The 21,425-nt window shown below is 42.8% G+C and overlaps 1 protein-coding gene across 3 annotated transcripts in view; it reads right to left on the bottom strand.

Annotated features, from left to right (window-relative positions):
- LOC139530809 (zinc finger and BTB domain-containing protein 16-A) overlaps positions 1-20,170 on the bottom strand; it is a 119,724-nt gene extending 99,554 nt beyond the window's left edge. For 2 of the 3 annotated variants that reach the window (XM_071327521.1, XM_071327529.1), the window contains exons 1-2: positions 20,058-20,170; positions 15,590-16,920 (exon numbers count right to left, since the gene is read on the bottom strand). In XM_071327521.1, coding sequence (XP_071183622.1) covers positions 15,590-16,827 — 1,238 coding nt within the window. In that variant the 5' untranslated portion in view covers positions 16,828-16,920; positions 20,058-20,170. Of the gene's footprint in view, positions 1-15,589; positions 16,921-19,076; positions 19,208-20,057 lie in introns of those variants that run through there. The other variant, XM_071327539.1, reaches the window with a different exon arrangement.
- Positions 20,171-21,425: the final 1,255 nt, after the last annotated feature.

Here is a 21,425-nt window from a genome sequence, read left to right as displayed (position 1 = left end):
ATGGTTTCGCATGCTGAATTTGGTAGGAAATAGGGTTGCCAAAAATTGTGAGAGGAGAAGGACTGAAATAATATATTCAGCGCATCTGTTTGCAGAAAGATTAACATTTATTGTATATTCCTGGTTAATTTGCAAGAATAACATAAAATATATCAATTTAGTTCATTTCAAAATGTCATATTTTGACACTACATGATCAGTGCCACAATTCAAAACTATTTAATATCAAAGCAGCTCATAAAATCTCCAAACCACAATGAAATTCTGCCCACTCGGCATTCAGCGAAATGAGGTCATTCCGTTTTTGGGCCATTCCTCTGAATATCAGCGGCAGCCATATTGTCATTGTTCATATTGTCACGGTTATGAAGGAAATAAAACGGTTCTCTTATTCGCTCACTCACTGGTGTTCAGTCATCCAAATTCAATGACTCTGTCAAACTCGGCTTGGGTTGAGGAGAGGACTGACGAGGAGAGGACTGACCAGTTGGATGGCAGGCCTCTTTGTGTTCTTAAGGACAATGGGGTGAGAAGTGGGGGTTAACCCAGACCCCAGGACCTCCCCTGCCCTCAACCCCTCCCCGTTAAGGCCCAGGCCAGGCAACCTCTGACCCTAGGGTCATTGTGTCCCTAAAAATAATAAAATCTGTTCAGACAGACTTTAGTTATTCATATTGTACGGCCATTCCTGTCTTTCTTCACCAAGCATCCGTTTCTCATCGCCGACGGTGAAAGCAAGATTATGCCAAGATTAGAGGATTCTCCTGGCAGATGGCGCCTTTTTCCCCCTTGCTCAGAGCTCGGGTGACTTTCCATTTCTTTGTAAAAAAAAAAAAAAAATGTAATAAAAAAAAAAAATAGGACTGCCTCGCCAAAGAGGATTTGATAATTGAGTCCTATAAAATTGTATATGATATTGATGCACCAGTATTGGGATTAAGCCAAATAAACATATCAAGTACACTGAAATCAAACTGCTGGGCGAAATTCCAGCAGTGGAGTAGGATTATTTAAGCACAAGCTGTGCAAAGTTACTAATGCTTTTAGTTTTGTAATATCTTGATTGTGCAGAGTAGTGAGTTTATTCTTATGCATGGTATCAACAATGACCTATACAGAGAATTAGGTTACCTGCTACAGTCAAATATTTGTACATTTATTGTACTACGGTGGCTCAAAAAGGTTGCTTAAGTAATGTAGCGCGGAGTTGGGGTGTTCACAAGGTATAAAATTGTACTTGCCTAAATAACACCCTGACAACAAAAAGCTCCCTCCATTGTTGTGAGCATTAATCTGCTCGTCTCTCAGAGGTGGCTGACAGACAGTAAAGGCGTCCGCATGCTTCCCATCCAAAACAGTTCGTGGGTATATTATGACAACATGTTATTGTTCGTTTTGGTCTTCAGTACGGGTTTTTTCAGCAGTTCACGCACAATTTTTTTCTCGAGGCAAGCCGAAGTTCAGAAGCATTAGTCTACGCCCCTTCGTCGGTGATTGGTCAACAGTAGGGATTCTTCAATTAAGTGTTTGTTGTCATTCAACGATAGACTCGTTCTCATGCACAGCCACAAGATGGACAAAGCACCATCGCTTACTTTTTGTTTTTGTTGTTTTTGTTTTTCAAGTTAAGGTATTTTAAGGGAGAATGCGAGCACACTCGTTCGGTTCTACAATACTATCCGAGTTCGGCTAGGTGCCAGCCGAACTGAAGCATGCGGAAACCTTAAGGTCCCCATCTTTTTCATCCACGCTGCACTTTTCCTCACGCCCACCACAGACACACTGTTATTGTTCTAAACCTTTGCCTGAGTGACAAAATGATTTGCTGATCAATAAAAATACCCCTTCTCTATGAAGCAGCATCCACTGGAAGTCGGCCAGCCCCCAAATACATCCCCACCCCCAATGCTCTTTGACCTTATCGGAGGCCTGACTTAGCAAAAACAGTGGTCCTCCCACGAGGCCTGTGCAGGTTCCTATTTCACTCGGGCAATGAAAGGGACTACTGTAAATAAATGGGGGCCTGTTTGACCCTGCCTTTGTCTGGGCCGAGACCCCTGCATCCACTCTACTGTAACAGAGCCCACCTCTCACAATAGTGGCTCTCATGGCTCTAAGACCCCCAGCCTTCTGCCTCTACACCCACTGAGGGCAGGATTAGGAAAAAAAAGAGCGCCCCTGTCAGATTCACCAACCCGCGACTCCAAGGGTGTCCCCCCCCCAGCCTAGACACTTTAGCCTTTGTCCTCTGGCCCCCTGTGCAGGACCAGGGACTGGGAGAGAATGGGACACACAAAACCCTGGGACCCTCCGTCTCAGGATATGAGCAATAGGCCAGATCAAATTGATAGATCCAAACAAGGGAAATAACTTTACTATTTGATTTTCCTTTGCACGAGGCTCTGAAGATTAACTACGTCAGATGGAGAAAAAAAAGTGTATAAACTGATCAAATAAATCACACACACAAATACATATGGAAATACAGTATTTAAATCCCTAGAGTAGTTGCTCTTATACAATAAGATACTAAAAGTGAGAAGAAAAAAACGAAAAAACCTGGCCACTATGGCAGATCGGTATCGTTGATGGTGAAACTCTTTCACAGTCCTGTCTCTTTTTCGACCAGTGTGTGTGTGTGTGTGTGTGTGTGTGTGTGTGTGTGTGTGTGTATAGAGTAGAGTGTAAAGTGGTGGTGTGGGGGGCGTCAGGTCAGAGGCTAAGTCAAATATTTCCCCACTCTGAGGTATGTGAGGGGATGCAGGAAGCTGAGGGCCCGAGATAAGGTGTGACGTGGCGATAAGGACCCAAGCACCTGTTATGGGGTCCAGCTCCTCGTGTGCTGCAGCCATAGACAATGCACCAGATGCCAGTAAGAAAAAAAGAAAGAAACTCTGGGTCGCTCTGAGAGAGGACGCCAGAGTGAACCCGGAGACAGAGAATCAATGGGCGTCTCCTTAGCTGGAAGGTCAAAGCAGGAGCATGGGGGTGTAAAACTGCTGGCTGGACAAGCAAACCCTTATTTGGAAGGGAGGCGTGTGGGGTGGAGGGGAGGTGGGGAGGAGATCCAGGCCTATTTTACACTATGCTTAATGGCGTTCGACGAGACCTGACAGCATCATCAGTAACTTCCTGGCCGAGACAGGAGTGGCAGAAATGATGCCGTTTGACTCATGACATGTCAGAGCCTCCCGCTTTGGTGATCCGTCCAGGAAATGGAATGGCTTTTTTCCGCATTTGAGGACCACAGACACAAAACAATCCCGATCTGATTTAAAAAAAAGAAAGACCTTGGGGGGAAACTGACAGCAAGATCGTAAACAAGAAAAAGAGTTTGATACACCTACTAATACAAATAATATGAGATTTAATAGCATAAACCAACTCATATAAATCATCTCTAAATGTAAATTTCATCCAACCTAAAGGATCATCAAATAACACAAACTGTACAGTATAAACCTGTCAAACATCACTCATTGCAGGAGAGATCCAACATTTCATTGCCATATTAAGATCATCTCCTTCGACTGACTCCAGCTGACATGCGGCCTCTCCAAGGGCCATTCTATCCATCCTCAGCTCTCTGCCACTGCTAATCTCTCTGGACGTCTTCGGTCAGCAAATACATAAATCAATTATGGTTTTAAGCTTGATGCCATGATTTACCCAACTGATCCCCCCTGGATTACAGTAAGGCTTAAAATGTGTCTCGAGCTAAACCCTTCTGGACCGCACTCGGCGTTCCCTGCTAGTAGCAGTCGGAAAGAGGGGCAGACATAATGTATACCTTAAAATGCGGTGTTAAGAGCCATTGAAAACCGAGAAAAAAATGTCAAAGTGGCTCCAAGAGCTAAGAGGGTTAACTTGCAAAAGCAGCGAAGAACTAAACTATATGTGACCAAACAGCCGGTCAACAAAACCACAAGAAAATAAACTTCAACAAAAAATTGCCAGGCAGGAATGCAGACTGGCAAAAAGCTGTCCAACAACCTGCCTGATTAGATTTGTGTGTCTATTATGGGACATAACCTGGCTTGGGTCCTGAGAGGAGGGAGATGGCCGAGTAGTAAACAGGACCTATGTGGTGCCGTCCAGCCTACCGCACAACCCAGTCCCCTACCTGAGTGCTCCTTTATGATGGGAGTTTTATGACCCCCTTCTTAGCACGCTCGTATCACTCCATTGGGGCCCCTTGCCAATCTCTGGCACCCCATTCAGGAGGCAACAAAGAGGCTAATTAGAGTCTCTCCCGGTGGAAGTCCGCGGAGGGCTCTGATTTGATACTTCCAGAGGAGGCTAGGAGCCGCGGCGGCCGCATTCACACAGGCCTTGTGCACGCTTGGGTTGGCCCTTTGGCTCGGGACCCCGCTCATTGTTCCCCAGCGCTCGGCAGCGCGTTAGAACCACCGAGGGGGAACCGACACGTCTTCTTTCATGTGGCGGGACCCGGCAAGGAGATGCTAATGGGATATCGACAGGATTAAAACACCGGCGTTCAGGTCCGGAGAAGGGGGGTGGAGAGGTTCAGGTCCAGAGAAGGGGGGGTGGAGGTGTTCAGGTCCGGAGAAGGGGGTGGAGATGTTCAGGTCCAGAGAAGGGGAGTGGAGATGTTCAGGTCCAGAGAAGGGGAGTGGAGATGTTCAGGTCCAGAGAAGGGGAGTGGAGATGTTCAGGTCCAGAGAAGGGGGTGGAGATGTTCAGGTCCAGAGAAGGGGGTGGAGATGTTCAGGTCCAGAGAAGGGGGTGGAGATGTTCAGGTCCAGAGAAGGGGGTGGAGATGTTCAGGTCCAGAGAAGGGGGTGGAGATGTTCAGGTCCAGAGAAGGGGGTGGAGATGTTCAGGTCCAGAGAAGGGGGTGGAGATGTTCAGGTCCAGAGAAGGGGGTGGAGATGTTCAGGTCCAGAGAAGGGGGTGGAGATGTTCAGGTCCAGAGAAGGGGGTGGAGATGTTCAGGTCCAGAGAAGGGGAGTGGAGATGTTCAGGTCCAGAGAAGGGGAGTGGAGATGTTCAGGTCCAGAGAAGGGGAGTGGAGAGGTTCAGGTCCAGAGAAGGGCGTGGAGAGGTTCAGGTCCAGAGGGGAGGGGCAGAGAGGGAGCGGCTCTATGAACATGAAATTAAAACCGGGCTTTCAGGTGGATCATTGTAATTCAATTGGTTTTTAATGGGAAAGTTGCTTGTGCTTAGTTACAGTAAGAAAGAAAATCTGTGAGCACAAGAGTGGAAAAGTGGTAAATAAAATTAAAGTAACACCAAAATGGGTTTTCAAAATTCAAGGAAAAACTAAAAAACGAAACATATTCTCTTCAAGAGCCAATGACAGAATATAATCATAGAAAAGTGTTTAACATTTTATCTCCACAAGTGTTTCAGGCAGACATCAGTGTAGCTGCGCTACGTGGAGAGAGAAAGCCATCAGGAAGGTAGGCCAGATAATAAATGTACATGTCACTTGATAACTGGCTGTAACTGCTAACCACTGGTGTGTTTCCACTCTCACCAAGGCAGGTAGGCAAGCATAGAGGAGCGTGGGCTGTCCCCAGCAAGTTCCTCCCTCTGACCACAAGCTCCCCAGAAGGACAAAAGATAAGGGCCTCGGCTCGCACGTTTCATAACAGCCTGCCTGACCACGAGGCCAGGCGCCGCGCTCTCAGCACTAGCCAGGTTTAGCCACGCAGAAACAGGTGAGGCAGAGCTGAGGTTGGGCCAAGAAAACAGACACTAATGTTACACAACAGCCCTCCTCTCGGTTCTTATCTGTCTGTCCAATGTTCGGTTGATTCCCCATTGCCATGGCCACGGTCTTTCTTCTCCCCGGGTCCAAAAAACGGCTATTTCAGATGTTAGGCGAGAGGTGTTGTGCCACCTGGCTCTGTACCGAGTCTGCACCACGCTCTCCCGCCTGTAATCCGGCCATCTCCAGTTGCAGCGGTAAGATAACAGGAGCCAAAGCACTGAAGAAAGGAGGAGGCTTGCGCAACAGTAGCGAGTCTATGCACCCGGCGCCAAACGATGCTTATCTGGTTAATAAGCTGTGTGATCTGGTTCTTCTTTTTTGGGGTGATATATATTAGATTTTTACTGTATTTAGTTGGTTAAAATCAAAGGGTGTTTGTGTTGTTGAATCTGTGTACGACATTAATTCATCAATTATTTAAAAAATAACTGCATGAGTTGATGACGGTATGAGCGGATTCTCAAATCCGATAGCGATTAATTTTTTTTTTGGGGGGGGGAAAGCGCTCCTTCTGATAGAGAACATGCCTCTGTGATAATATGTCGCTGTAGTCAGGGGTGTGCAGCCCATCCACATGATGTAACCCAGTGTTAAGTCTTTAATCGATACATCTCCCGGCATGACAGTGCGGACAGAGCACAGATCTGAGATCAGAGAGATGGCGGTGTAAATCTTTACAGTTCAACCAGGGCCTTTTAGAACCTGTCTATAATTGGGCGTCAGCCAGCTGCCTCGGCTCGGGTCTGCTCTACTGCAGCGGCTGGCCAGCCAATAGCTTATCCTCAGATGCATAAACAAACACTGACACCAGACACTACATCAACAAGGCATCAAGACTGAGACTATGAAGAAGAGTTAGTCCGGGAGGACAACCTAACGCTTCATGTCTCACCCGTCCTCAAATTTGGTCTGTTCTGGAAGACGAGGACCTTCCGGGCACATGTGCCCTTTTCAAAAAGCTTTTGTGGTGCTGTTTGGTTATTACCCTATGATGTACTACTGTACCTGTGTAGAGTGCTCTCCAGGGGAGTTCGCTCACAGATTTTAAATGGGGGGATAATCCTGCTCCATGTAATGGATGTTCCTCTGCCAGTTTAGCTTGCAATAAAAAGCTTCTACATTGAGCCAAGCTTAGGTAATGAATCTGTACTTTCTTTCCCACCATAATGCAGACTATGACAAAGCACCCACAACACAATGAGGAAAAAAAGAGCGCTCACTGACACACAAAAGCCTATCAATAAAATAACTAAATCCCATAGAAACAATATGTTAATTTAATTTGTATCTGGGCCCACAGATTGGGGATGGAATAGGAGGTCATCTTGACCGTTGGTGTTAAGGTTTAAGCCTAAAGCAGCCTTGTGGTTCTTGGTGGTGGATATGATATCAGGTGTGCTTCACCTTATAGGGGAACTTCTGACGTGCACCCCTCTCTGTCCCTCTCCCACTCCCTACACATCATTTCAGCATGCAGGTTGTGTGTTATATCCTGCGACAACGCTATGGCCGTTATCAGGCCCTATCTGCTCTTGGTTTACTGAAGAGGAGCACGCGTGGTTATCAGTCCTCCTGATATGCACAGATAAGGCCCCAGACTCCTGTTTAAACACTAGGGACCCTGGGTATTAGAACCACGCCGACTGCGTTTGACTATGCCCTCTCCGCCCACTTCGCCACGACGGAGGACAACCGAGGAAATTGAATATCCGAGTCAGTTGTTGAGGAATAGTTTTCTCTATGTCAAGGATGGCCGACGAGAGGTGGACAATCGTTGACAGGGGTTCATTCATACACTGTGTGGCTTGGATATGAAAGAGATGGTTCAAACATTGACGGTTAGTTATGTTTAACAGCTATATTCTGAAAGGGTTCTGGAGGGGGCATTCTTGTTTGGTTGTAAGTACATTAGAGGCCAGGCATCTGCATGATAATGGGTGTTAAGTGAAAGAGATAAACCCAAGGCTATGGCTCTTTGAATAGGAGGCTGTGTTTGGAATATCAAGCAGAGTTGTCTTCCTTAGAGTTAGTCCCTGTACGATTAATTTATTTGTCTAATAAATCACTCAGCCTTGCCAGATGATTATTTGCTTATCACGGGGTTACTAAAATATTGCTGTAATCCAGTCTCCCTAAAGCCACGAGTACACTCACCCAGACTTCCTTCAAGAAATAAATCTGAGCCTGTCAAATATGTCCCGGCTTTGGAGAAAGGGAAAAAAAAAACGCAGTTGTTGTTGTTGTGGTGAGATGGAGCTTTGATTTGGCCACCGTAGGAAACCTGGGGCGATTGAAAAACAAACACAGCCCTTCATTTACCAATCCCTCACTCATAAATCTCCGGGAGATATCAATACATGACTCTGGGGGGCTACTTCAAGGGATACCACCTCGCTCCATTTGTGGAGCCAATCCACATCTCATCCAGTTGTTGAGGCTTTACGATAGAACCCAGGGCCTGGGCGAATGAATGGAGCAGGCTAAATTATACAGGAAGCAAGCACTTACTGATGCATTCATTCTAACACACACACACACACACACTCTCGCTTGTGCACACACACGCACAAAGGACCTGTGCCACGTCTGGAAACAATCATGGCCGGTTAACTTGACCTGTTTGCACCAAATGAACTCCCAGACTGAAATATTTTTCACGTTTGTAACTGGAGATGGCAGCAAACCTGGCACAAGGCTGATGGGATATAATCTGTAATTAGTCAACCAGAACCATTGCTCTGTGTGCTGCGAGCTGTCAACAATCAATGCTTCTGACAAATCTTTAGAAAACACAAACACGTAGGTCTATCAACTGGGGAACCACGATTCCTGTCAATTGCGCCAACATAAAAAAAAGAAAAAGTAATCGGATGAAAGAATGTACAGGTTTGCTGATAATAAACAGGAGGGAATCAGAAAATCATATTAAATCAAATCATGACTCATAATTCTGGCAATTTATCCTTATAAATTAGAGCCATGAGAAGATAGGGATCTGCATATATTTAAAGGCAGACATTTTCTGGATACAACGGCAATTCGTTATACACGGATGATAAAACAGGCGATGCTTGACGCAATGTTTGACTTTATACTTCAAATGTCTGAAGTCTGTTTGAGGAAGCTTTAGAACAAGGCTTACAATATTTAGGGATGTCATGGAACATCTACTAATCTAAATGAACCCATTAGTATTCTGTTGGGGCAGCCAACAGATCAATGCATGAAACGGTTTGGAAATCTCTTTTGATCCTAGATTTCCCATCTCTTACACAACCAGGGATGGTCACATTGATAAAACTTTTGAAAAACAGGCAACCTCACCACTCAATTTCTCCAGGCAAAAAGACGTATCCTGAAAATTACAACAATCGTCCTTTGACGTAAAACACACTCCAGCTTTCACATTAAATAATTAAATAAGCATTCAATAGATCTTACCTAAACCCGAAGGACATTCAGGATAAATTGTGATTTATTAAAGACAACCATTGGTTTTAACACCGCAAAATGAAATTGTTTGCCATTTTGTTCACACTAACCCAAGTTATTTCATGGCAAATAAATCCAAAAACACTAACGTTTTTGTTTATTATAGCTTATAAAGGCTCTATTCAATTCCTCATTAATTTTAAGGACAGTGGGTGAAGGTAGACAAGGCCATCTCTCTAAACAGGTAATTCTGTATTTCTTCCAAATTTCATGAAGGGAATATAGAGTAACTGAGACGGAATACACTCAAATCTGCCAATTAGATAGCTTTTGTTAAATCAGTCTTCGGCCATGCTGTAGACATACCAATATTTTGGTAGGGGCTGCTGAAACAGAATCCTCACGTGAACCTTAACCGTGGCGCATTCCATCTGATTAGCACAAACATTTCAAGCGGAGCAGGTCCACTCAAGGTAAAAGAGGCCGGCAGAAGAAAGAAAAACATTCTGACGGTGCATGTAGTAGTGATGCAATTAAATTCCAGGAAGTGCTCTCTTTCGTTCTCTATTGGCAGCCAATTTAACTTGGACACATTCAGAGTTATTGCATTACATAAACTTAATGTACAGTAACAACAATGTTCAGCAGAGCACAAAAATTATAGAAACAACAAAAGATAGTTGTACAAGATCAGGGTACTACTAGGTAAAAACTTTTCAGCACAACAAGTATGAGTCATCTTGATTTTGGAATCTTTAAAATGTCATCCGACTCTTTTATGTTGCGTAAAAGCCTGGAGTTTCAAACATGACCTAGGACCTGTAAACTCACCAGGGGCACCCGCTCCCCTCCCATTCCTTGTCTCAGTATAATCTTAAGCAACTGGAAATGTGAGCTCTCAATCAATTCTCACACACTGAGTCAAACCCAAAATCGGCAATTCCACAGTAACGGAATTGTGCTGTGCAAACTTGTGAAACATAGACATCTATGATATGGTCCTATGATTACTTCAGATTTGGTCCGGTCTGGACATGACCAAATCTGAACCAATCATGGATGTCTATGTTTGGGCCAAATGAAAGCCGGTCCAGACGTCTGTGGAAGTTGAAATCAAAGTTGGTCCGGAGCGGACCAAAAATCAACATCTGTTGACGTTGAAATCAAGGCCAGGGCGGACTGACCAAATTTCAACTACTTTTCTATGTCAATTACATCCAGTAAATGGAAAGAGAGGGGGCTCGTGGGTAAGTATCAGTAAGAGCCAGGAGGTGACATTAATTGGAGAGCGAGAGAGGAAGGAAAGAGAGAGGGATTGGTTGTCCCGATTTTCCATACTCTTGCTTTGACTACCAGACAAAGAGAAAGAAAACGGTTATCAGCTGAACATAACAGTATGCCAGCGGAAGGTAGGACAGTAGCAGGTGACCCAACTGTGGTTTGTGACTACAATGGGAAATCATTGTAGCCAATTCAATTGCAGAAATTTAGGTCGATTTTTTTCAGAAATTCTGTTACCGATTTGGCACAAGAATTTAGAGTTTTATTACTTAAATCATTCATAAACAAAATTGATATCGGTAAAAACACTAACTAATTGATAGATCTACCTTTCCTTTTGTGAACTTTCATTATCCTTCCTCATGAGGGAGAGAATTTCTTAAAAAGATGTGGGTTTTCATAAGAGAATTTCAAGGCACAAGGCAATGTTTCTTAAACTTACAGAAGGCAAATCATTTCTCCAAAACTAAATATAAAAGTGTTGATATGAGTTGGCACAGGTCTTTACTTCAACATTGTGTTTTGATGTATTTCTAATACATTTTAAGACTTTAAGACTTTTCTAAGACCCCTTTTCTATCTGTTTGACAAGAAATCAAAGCCTTTGCTTATTCCCAAGTTTTGGGATTGAAAAATGTATATATGCCTTATTTACTCATAAATATAGACTCGTTCGCACCCAATTTGACATTCTCCTATGATCTTCATAAGATGGTGCTCATTGGTCCTTTTACATGGAAATGACCAATTCCAAATCCTACAAGCTTCATGAGGTGTTGGGCTATGTGTGAGAGTGGCAGGCCATTAGCAGAAACGGAGTGTTTCTTAAAAAGTAGACAATGACCTATTTCCCAAATTTCGAGACACTAGTACAGTTCCTTGACAGTTTTGGAAGTTGAGCAACATTTCTCATGTGCAGACAACAGCACGCTGACCGGTCTACAACAGGATTTGAACAGCGGTGCACACCTGGCGTGGATTTACTTGCTGTATACCTCTCAAATCCCCCAACCCTCCCCCTCCTTTGCAGTCCTACACACACACTACTACTATTACTACCACCCCCGCCCTCGGGCTATGCTGACGAGAAGCAGAGGCCAGCTGAGCGGCCGAAAGGTTAGGCTGCAGAGGTCAGGGCTCGGGTCCTGTGCACAGCCCTCATTTCCTGGGCTGGACAGTCTGCACCACTTATAAAGCTAATAAGGCCCTCCTTGTCCCCCCGGTGGCTGGGGGCCCCAAACTCTCAATCACTGGCCACACCACAGGGGTCAGGGGTGGGCTGAGATGGGTGTGAGGAAGGGGGGGAGGCTGCTTCCCATTAGCTGGCCCCCCTCACCAGGTGCGACTAATGGGCTCAGCCAGCGCCACGGCAGGACAGCTCGCTAGTCACCCGGACAGGCCTGGAAGTCATCAGGGGAGAGGACCTCAGCCTCGGTCGCCAACCACAGACTTGATGGTTTCAGAGAGAGCGACAACAATGTTGTCTTGATAGCCTACTTCAAACTTAAAAAGGGATTCACCTGTACTTTTGTATATGTTTTGGCCAGTAGTTCTGAAAGTAGAGCTCACAAGCCAAAAGTGGCCCCTGAAAATTGCATACTGTGTCACATATGTGCACCAGGCCATTGCTCTCTCTCTCACTCTCCTGGTGGGCATCATCTGCATCTTGATAGCTGCCACTCATATGTTGACGGGCTAAAGCTCATTGGTTGAACTCAAATTGCTAGAGGGCTGGTCCATGTGGGGGAACGTTTTTTGGAAATAGGGCAGCACAACTTCCAGAAAAACAGTAACTTTCAAACTAGGGATTTTGTGGCTAATTGAGGTAAGACTGTAATTCTGCTCATAGATTATGCATGTATGAACTACACATTGACACATCCAGCCCAAAGTGTAGGAAGTTGAAATACTTAGTTGCCAAAGTTCCAGAGCATGTCTTTAAAAATCATATGAAAGCAAATATTTAAGTGTCATGTAGTAGCAGAAACAAGTAACCTGGTGGCATAGACGGGTTAGCTGACAACACCACAAAAACGATGCGCGCAATTCAAAGGGTCAAAACGACGTGTGTTATGGTTCTGGATGGCCAGATAGCTAGCAACAATAACAAGAAACTGCGTGAGGTGAACCGTAAGTGGCTCATTTCAGCTTGTTTGATCTTGTTCTTGATACCATGTTTTGATTAGAGGTGTTTTGACTGATGTTACGTCTACGCTAATATGGCAAAAATTTGCTAGCTAACCAACAACTGTAACGATGTATTTGAGAAACAAGTGCTCATTGTGCAACTTTGTTTACAGTGAACATTGGAGTTGAAATATAGTTTGCATGTTATCAACAATCTAAGCCAACCCCGTCTGTCTTTCCCCATAGTTACGCACTAGTCGGTTTTGTTGCTAAACAACCAACCCGTCTATTGAGTTACAATGCCTAAAGGACAATTACACCACTTTTCAATCTCATTTTCATTATCTCCAGCACAATACCAGTATCTACATAAGTGAAAACGGCGCAATTATACATTTGACATAAACATATATAAAGTTAACATTTTTCAAGATGACCGTCAGACACTACGGAGACTCGCGGTGATGTGGGGAGCAAGAAAATACCCTGCCTCTGGGCTAGAAACTCCGTTTTGACATGTAGACACTGGTATGGTGCTGGAGATAATGAATGAGATTGAAAAGTGGCGGAATTGCCCTTTAAAGTACCTACATTATTGACTTTAGTACCCAAGTTTGAAAAAGTAACTCGTACCCAATTCTGGGTGAAAATTGACAACCATAAAATCCAATGCAAATACCAGTAGTCTAATGGAAAATATGCTACTCATTTCCATGAAACTTCTCACTTTTTTCTACCTTTGGTTACAAAAATGTAACCAAAAAAACTATGAATTTAACCATTTCTAGTGAAAAGGCATATTCATTGGTTAAATTCTTCTGAGGAATGTATCATCAAAGCAGGCGATCTTGACCACAAGAAGCTAACCTGACATTTATTTATTGCATCAGAATTCAACTTTTTCTCTTGGCCGAGAAAAATATCTAAATGAGGGGTAAAATCTCAAACGTTTATATTTGCAGTGCCTTTAGAAAGTATTTCTGGGTAAGTCTCTAAGAGCGTTCCACACCTGGATTGTGGAACATTTGTTCTGTCAAATCGGTTGTTGATCGTTGCTAGACAACCATTTTCAGGTCTTGACATATATTTTCAAGTAGATTTAAGTAAAAACTGTAACTTGCCCACTCTGGGACATTCACTGTCTTCTTGGTAACAACTCCAGTGTAGATTTGGCCTTGTGTTTCAGGTCATTGTCCTGCTGAAAGAGAAATTATTCTCCCAGTGTCTGATGTAAAGCAACCTGGTTCAGTCTTTCCTTTAGGATTTTGCCTGTGCTTAACTCCATGCCGTTTCTTTTTAATCCGCAAAAACTCCCCCAGTCCTTAACGCTTAAAAGCATACCCATAACATGATGCTTTCCACCACTATGCTTGAAAATATGGAGTGGTACTCAGTAAGGTGTTGTATTTGGCCCAAACATAACAGTTTGTATTCAGAACAAAAATCTATTGCTTTGCCATATTGTTTGTTGTATTACTTTAGTGCCTTGTTGCAAACAGGATGCATGTTTTGAAATATTTGTATGCTCTACAGCCTACCTTCTTTTCACTCTGTCAATTAGGTTAGTATTGTGGAGTAACTACAAAGTTGATCCATCCTCAGTTCTCCTATTACAGCCATTAAACACTGCAACTGTTTTAAAGTCACCATTGGCTTCATTGTGAAATCCCTAAGCGGTTTCCTTCCACTCCAGCAACTGAGTTAGGAAGGACATCTGTATCTTTCTAGTGACTGGGTGTATTGATACACATTATTTTTACCCATCTACCAATAGGTGCCCTTCTTGGAAAACTTCCCTGGTTTTTGTGGTTGAATCTCTGTTTGAAATTCACTGCTCGACCGAGGGACCTTACAGATAATTGTATGTTTGGGGTACAGAGATGAGGTAGACATTCAAAAATCATGTTAAGCAATATTTTTGCATACAGAGTCCATGCAAATTATCACATGACTAGTTCAGCACATTTTTAGGCTTTCCATAACAAAAGAGGTTGAACATTTATTGACTCAAGACATTTCAGCTTTTTACTTTAAATTAATTTGTAAAACTTTCAAAAAACATAATTCCACTTTAAATTCAGGATTTTTACAACAAAATGTGTAAAATGTTGAGGGGTGTGAATACTTTCTGAAGGCACTGTAATTCATGGATATTAGCTTAATAGTCATCTAGCTTGTTAGCTCTAGTTTAGATCCCTGTAATATGGATATCTTCCATACACGATGCGCCCATTAGGGTGTACCGCCACTAAAACTCGATACTTGTAAATTCTGTAATGCTTTCCTTGTACCAATGTCTGTCCTGTTTAACTGCATGCTTTTCTTTGGATGCTGAAATCCATAGTTTTTATAAAAACTGCACCCTTTAATTCACTGTTTCCAACAGAGTCGGAAGTTAAGGGTGCACTACCACTTGATACTTAAAAAATGTCCATTATTTCATTCTTATTGTGTACCTGTACTTGTCCTGATTATTAGAGTTGTCAGTTGGATTTGGAATCCACCGTTTTTGATAATTTGCCTTCTATGCATCCCTTGCGAAAACTAAAAACTCTGCCATGCAATGATTTACAAAAAAAATACAGATTTCAGCACCCAAAGAAAAAGCTTGTTACACAGGACAAACATTGGTACAAGGAAAGCCTTAAAGAATTACATTTTTTACAGGTATCAACTGATAGCGTCTCGATGTAGTCTGTGGTACATTCCGCCGACACAGAGTTGAGTTTACTAAGCTGCTAGCTAGCTAGTACATGCAAAAAAAAAAACATTTTCAACAGAAAAAAAGGACTCAAAAACTTTTGTTAAGTAGATTCCTGAATTATGAAAGGTAGAAAAATGTAGACCTATATTTTATGTACGTATATCAGTAAACTTAAATGAAGTAACTGTAGGCAAAATTTTATTATATTTTATCATTGATTTGAAGAAAAAGTTTTTGGCAAAGATCAACAAGTTTACAAATGTTAATAGAACCAAACCAGTGAGAAAATTTTACAAAGTTGACCTTACCGGTGTTGCTCCACAGCTTCGTTGTCTGGTAGCTCTGCGCCACACACGTTGCAGCGTTCGTGCTGGTTTCTGCCGTCTGGCTTCATGCCAGCAGCCAGCTCCCCCAGCTTGTTGAAGAACTCCCTCTGGATGAAGCTCTGGGGCAGAAGTCCCCCGTAGGCACTGAAGTCCATGGACATGGCCAGGGCAGGGGACATGTGGAGAGAAGAGGCCATGGAGGCTGGCATGGATCGCATAACTTCGTTTTTATGATTGGGAGGCAGAGAGTACAGGGAGGTCAGCTGTTTCTCGGTCATCCCTGTCATGCCCGCCATGGCTTCTAGACCCATTTGGCCACCATCTGCTTGTGGGTCACCCATGCCATCCTCCCGGACGTAGTGCAGCTCGCGGGCACTTGTGATCACGCTGCTCCTGGTCGGGGTCCCTGGGCCGTCACGGTTCTTGTCCAACTCGCCGCTCCTCTCACCATTGCTGGAGGCGCTGGACTCCATGGTTCTGGGGCTCTCGTGGCCTCCGCCTTCATCCACTTGCATCATCTCCGTCTTGATCTCGGTCATCAGTTGGCGGTGGGAGTTGCCGTGAGTTAGGTGCTCTCCCCCGAAGCCCTGCTGCAGGAGGGACTGGCCGATGCTCATCAGGCTGTCCACGGCAGCTTTGGTTGGGCTCATGGTTGAGAGCCCAAAGGATGTGGAGACGGAGGGGCTCTGGTCCAGGGCAGAGGCTTGCTGGGTGGCTGAAAGGTAGCTCCCCTCCATGGAATGCTTCTTAGCGTTCTTCCCTCCTTGCCGGCCCTTGCGCTCGTCTTCTTCCTCCGTGCCGCCATCGTTCATATTGGCCTCCGTGTCATTATCATCCGAGGACTGGATGGTCTCCAGGATCTTGAGACATTGCTCCTCCAGGTACTCGATTTCTAGGATCTCTGCTGCGTACAGCAGGTCGTCCAGGTCTTCCACTTTGGCCTGGAGTGTGGCAGTGTAGGCGTACTCCAGGATCTGCTGGAAGGTCTTTGGTGAAAGGAAGTCCAGGGTGTAATGCTGGCTGTTGCGGTGAAACAGAATCTCAAACATCTTGCTGGTGCAGGCCAACACGGTTCTGTGAGCATGGAACTCCTGGCTGTCCACCATGATGACCACGTCGCAGAGGGTCCCTGCCAGACGCATCTGGTTGGCCTTCTGCAGCAGGACCGTGGGGTGGTTGGGGTTCTGGAGGTGGATCATACCCATTTTAGTCAAATCCATAACGTCGCTGAGATCCGCCAGGCCAACTCATGAGGCTCGCTTTCCCTCCTCAGCAGTTTCTTCACTTATCTTTGTAAACAAGATAAAGTCAATCTGGAGAGAGAACAAGATAAGCATATCAGAATATTTTAGGAAAATACTTTATAATATATGAAAACAACTGTTGGCGTCTCAACTATATATCATATTTGGTCCTAGCCCAATAAACTTCAAATAACTGTGGTAGATAAGATCACAGATCAATATTTAAACCTACACTTTTATATAAAAAATCCAAACAGTTCTGCAGTGTTAAGTTAAAACAATCAATTGTGGTTGTATGAATTACTGCAGATTATTTGAAAAGCCATTGCAAAGCATAAATGTTATTTGTCTTTTTTGTAATAATTTATTTCAATTAGATAAAGATCAGCAATTTATCCTTCTTTTCTGGGCATTTTCAATTCAAATTGTTCTCACCTCTCATCCAAATAGGCTACATTAACATAGCACACTTCACAAAATGAAAACAGGTCTCTGCACATGACACTGAGCTGTTCTGTACATAATAAATACAACTATGGACATACAAGTCTTACAATCCCAGTAGGGTTGTATGCAATGGCATCATAGTTGAAATGAGTGGCCATAAGAGCAAATTATCAATATGTAAATAACACAAGTCAAACGCCAAGCAGACCAAATCACCCACTCCTTATTCAACTAAATTAAAATCTTTAAAAAAACACCCCATCTTTTCCCACTCAATGTATAGTTATGTGAAACATGAACAGCAACAAATATGGACCACTGAGAGCCTTGCAACACCCTAGTCTTTGTTAGAATGCGTTGATGCTTGGTTCACAAAGACCATCAACACCCATTCTGAAATGAAATGGCATCTTATTCAGTATTCTTATCACAGAGAAGAGCAGTGAGCACAGAAGGGAGCGAGCAGCGTGCCAGGAATAGTTGGAACAGAGGATGTCGCAAAAAAAGCAAACGCCATGTAGCACCAACAAGATTATATTACAAACGCCAAAGAAACGCACGAGTCATTGCTGTGGACACCTCTTTAACTTGGTTACGTAATATAAATTGCTCTACACGACTACAATTCTATTGTAATCTGATCTGAAAACACAATTTATTAAAAGATGCGCAGGTTTATACTAGGACAGAATAGTTCCATTACTGCTTTTACTTGGAATGTACCTGGTTTTAATGTCTATGGAATGTACAGTAGGCTAGGCGATCAATGATTTGAATGCATGTTGGCATGTCATTGCCCGCTCTCACAAAAGATTAGACCACATGAGGAATAGCCTGTAATTTAATCATATTAAATTATATAATCATCACCGTTATTACAAATATAAAATGTTATTTCAGTAGCCTATTACAATTAACATGATTACGTAGCTTATACTCATTTTAGGCAAGTCATTTTATAATTTACATTTTCCATTAGAGTTAATCAAGAATCAGAAACAGTAGGCTACAGACTTTTTCAATTTTTCTGAAAGGATATCGATAAAGAGCGCAGAAAAAATCTATTAATTTATGCTAACATTATGCATCCACAATTCCTAAACAAGGCTAACAATATACTCAGTGGCTCTCATAAAAATGAAGTCAACAGTTGGCAATCATTGGAAATACTCAATGAAAATTCTATTCAATTTCAGATAGCCTATATTACAGAGCAGTTCAAGACGGTATACATTTAGTATTGATGTGACTGGTGAACGTCCAACAAATGACAACAAATGTTACTTTATGACACGAATAACAATTTATCGCTAATTTATGACCCAGTAAATAGGTCCATGTCTATAGCGATGGGTAATTAGCTTAGTGCCCCAGGTTTACCATAGGAAACAATTGAAAGTTGCCTAATAAGGATAGGCAACGTAAAGTCCACAAATTGTATGAGGAACTGGATTAAGACAGTGCGTCAAGACGGCGCGTTAATGTCACCAAATAATTTCACGCACTCGTGTGAATAGACACCATTGAAGGGTTAATTATTATTTTCAATCAATAGGCTATGCTGTATTGACAGCATATCAACGCCAACATAACGCAATCATACGAGAACCCTCTTAGGACCAACTGTATCCACGAAGACAGTTGTCTGTCCGAAGCGCGCACCTCTTTAGCATTATGTTCAATGCGTCCTGATGTTTATAAATCTGAGACAATAAAAACCTATGCTCGTAGAAATTGTATCCAAACACATTTTGCTCAAGAACAAACAGTATACTCACACTTCTCTCAACAGAGTCTACTAAAGTACATAAGGTCGAATGAGACCCAAATACATGATCTCAACCGGGACTGGTTGCAACAATGATTCAATTCGCTAGCCTGCTATTCTGATTAGCACACAGGTGGAATCGTTTGATGTGAAATCATTACAGCTTGAGAGCATTTTATTTGGACATGTCATTGTGATTGAGCTTGGACGAGATAACCCATATCGATAGCAATTCAATTTGCCATTCCATCTATAAACAATGTTCTATGTATTTGCGTCAAGAGGCAATATTTCATTAAGAATCAAGGAATAAGCATCAGTCGACCAGTTATCTATGTGGGTCTCTGGTGTAGGCCTACAATGTACATCAGTCAGTCAATAAAGAGATGGACACAGTTCAGATTATTGCCCTTATGTTCAAGATGATTTGTCATCACCGCTGCACGAGCTCCTCAAGTGCGTCATTTGTTCGCTTTTTAAAACTTCCAGGAATATAAGAGCGGCATAAGGTGTCAGCGTACTGTATTCTCATTTCAACAGAAACACTATTTCCAGAATAAACCACATGGACGAACGTCACCCTGTCTGATTCGCAATGTAAGCCTCAGACCTCACGTTCTCCTGTTGCGATCTCCCGAATACTAAAACAGACAATTACGTCAACCTAACATCTTTACATGGCCAATGAAGCCCAAGTGTTCATGGAAACTTAAACACCTTTCGTCCGCTCAGACTTTTGGCTTTATTTGACAGCTAAACACATGCAATTTAAAACACTTCCGCGCAAACAGGAATTGATACATCAACTTTCCTTGCCACATTGTAGCGCTATAGGAACTGTAACTTGATGAGGGTTGAAGTGAGGATAGCAAACATACTATTAAAGCATTCACAATGTGAGAGTACACAGGAAAAACAACTGTAAGCATGCAGAGAAGCGGGTCTGTCTGTCACTGTAACATGAAAGCTGCGCGCTTTCATCAGTACTCACCTAAATTGCACGTTTTGATTCCGAATGTGTGGTTATTGGGCTACAGCATAGTAACGCAGTTCACAGTGCCCGCTCTCACACGCACTAACTCCTCTGTTCTTTCGGGTTAGCAAATCAACACAATGGTGACGTCAACGAACCGAGTCACTCTTCCCTCTCTTGAATCCATGCAAACACTGCGAAAGTGAGACACCTAGGGGGCTGCCGATTTTTTTTACGTGTAGGCAGTAGATGAATTATAGGAACTGATACAATTATCAGTGATGATGATAATATTAGGTTATTGTATTTTTCTTTATTTAACTAGACAAGTCAGTTAAGAACAAATTCTTATTTTCAATGACGGCCTAGGATAAGTGCCTTGATCAGGGGCAGAACGAAATATTTTTACTCCGTCAGCTCGGGGATTCGATCTCACAACCGCAGGTTTCTGGCCAAACGCACTTACCACTAGGCTACCTACCTAGTGTAATCTTCGAAACGTCGAAATCATTATGTTATTAGGTAACCCATATAGTAAGAGAAAATTAACAAGTACATGCAGAATATTGAGGATAATTGTCCAAGAAAGTGTATGAATAATGAATACAAATATATACTGATGAAAAAAAAGATATCTATCTACTTTATCAATTATCAAAATATAACATTTATATTCCGTTTATTTTGCCCCACCAGTGCCACTTGACTACAGCTTGTGTTTTTACAACTTGTTGGCTTGTAGCCAACAGGCGTTGAGCTGTCTACAGTAGGCCTATTGGGAGTTACAAGGTATAGGCTGCTGTATGCCCTAAAACACACTCACTGCTACTGTATCAGTACAATAATAACGACTGAGCCATTGTGTTTTAAACTGCGATGGGAAAACTTGTTTTATACTGTAATAGCCCCTAGGCTATAACTAGTTGAGCTGGATCAAGAAATACCAGTCTGTATGTGTGTTACATAGTATTTGCATTTTAACATGCATAGCCAGGCACACAATAGAGAAGGTGGGCCTATAATTTTTTGAAAAGACACAGTATTTTGCTAATTGTGGTAGCAATATTTTAGTAATTTTCAAACGTTTTCAAATATTTTGTTTATATGAATTGACTACTGCAAGATGCTGCCAAACCCTTATGGGAAGAATGTGGTTGTCATTAACTAAACCAAAATAATAACATATTCTATTATTTACCAAATTGTCAAAATGTCCCCAAAATTGTGTGCAGAAAATAGTTTCTCATTAGTTACATTTAACATCTTGCTAGCATGTTGAATCCCCTCACACAAATCAAGCCACAAGCAACAGGTCTGTCATTTCATACTGACCAATGGTTACATTGCAAAAATATATTAAGATGGAAAACATGAGATAGATGTGGA

Source organism: Salvelinus alpinus, chromosome 1, assembly GCF_045679555.1.
Source record: "Salvelinus alpinus chromosome 1, SLU_Salpinus.1, whole genome shotgun sequence".
In the NCBI taxonomy this organism is placed as follows: Eukaryota; Metazoa; Chordata; class Actinopteri; order Salmoniformes; family Salmonidae; genus Salvelinus; species Salvelinus alpinus.
The sequence above is the reverse complement of the archived record's forward strand: the minus strand, read 5'-3'. Positions and strand labels throughout refer to the sequence as shown.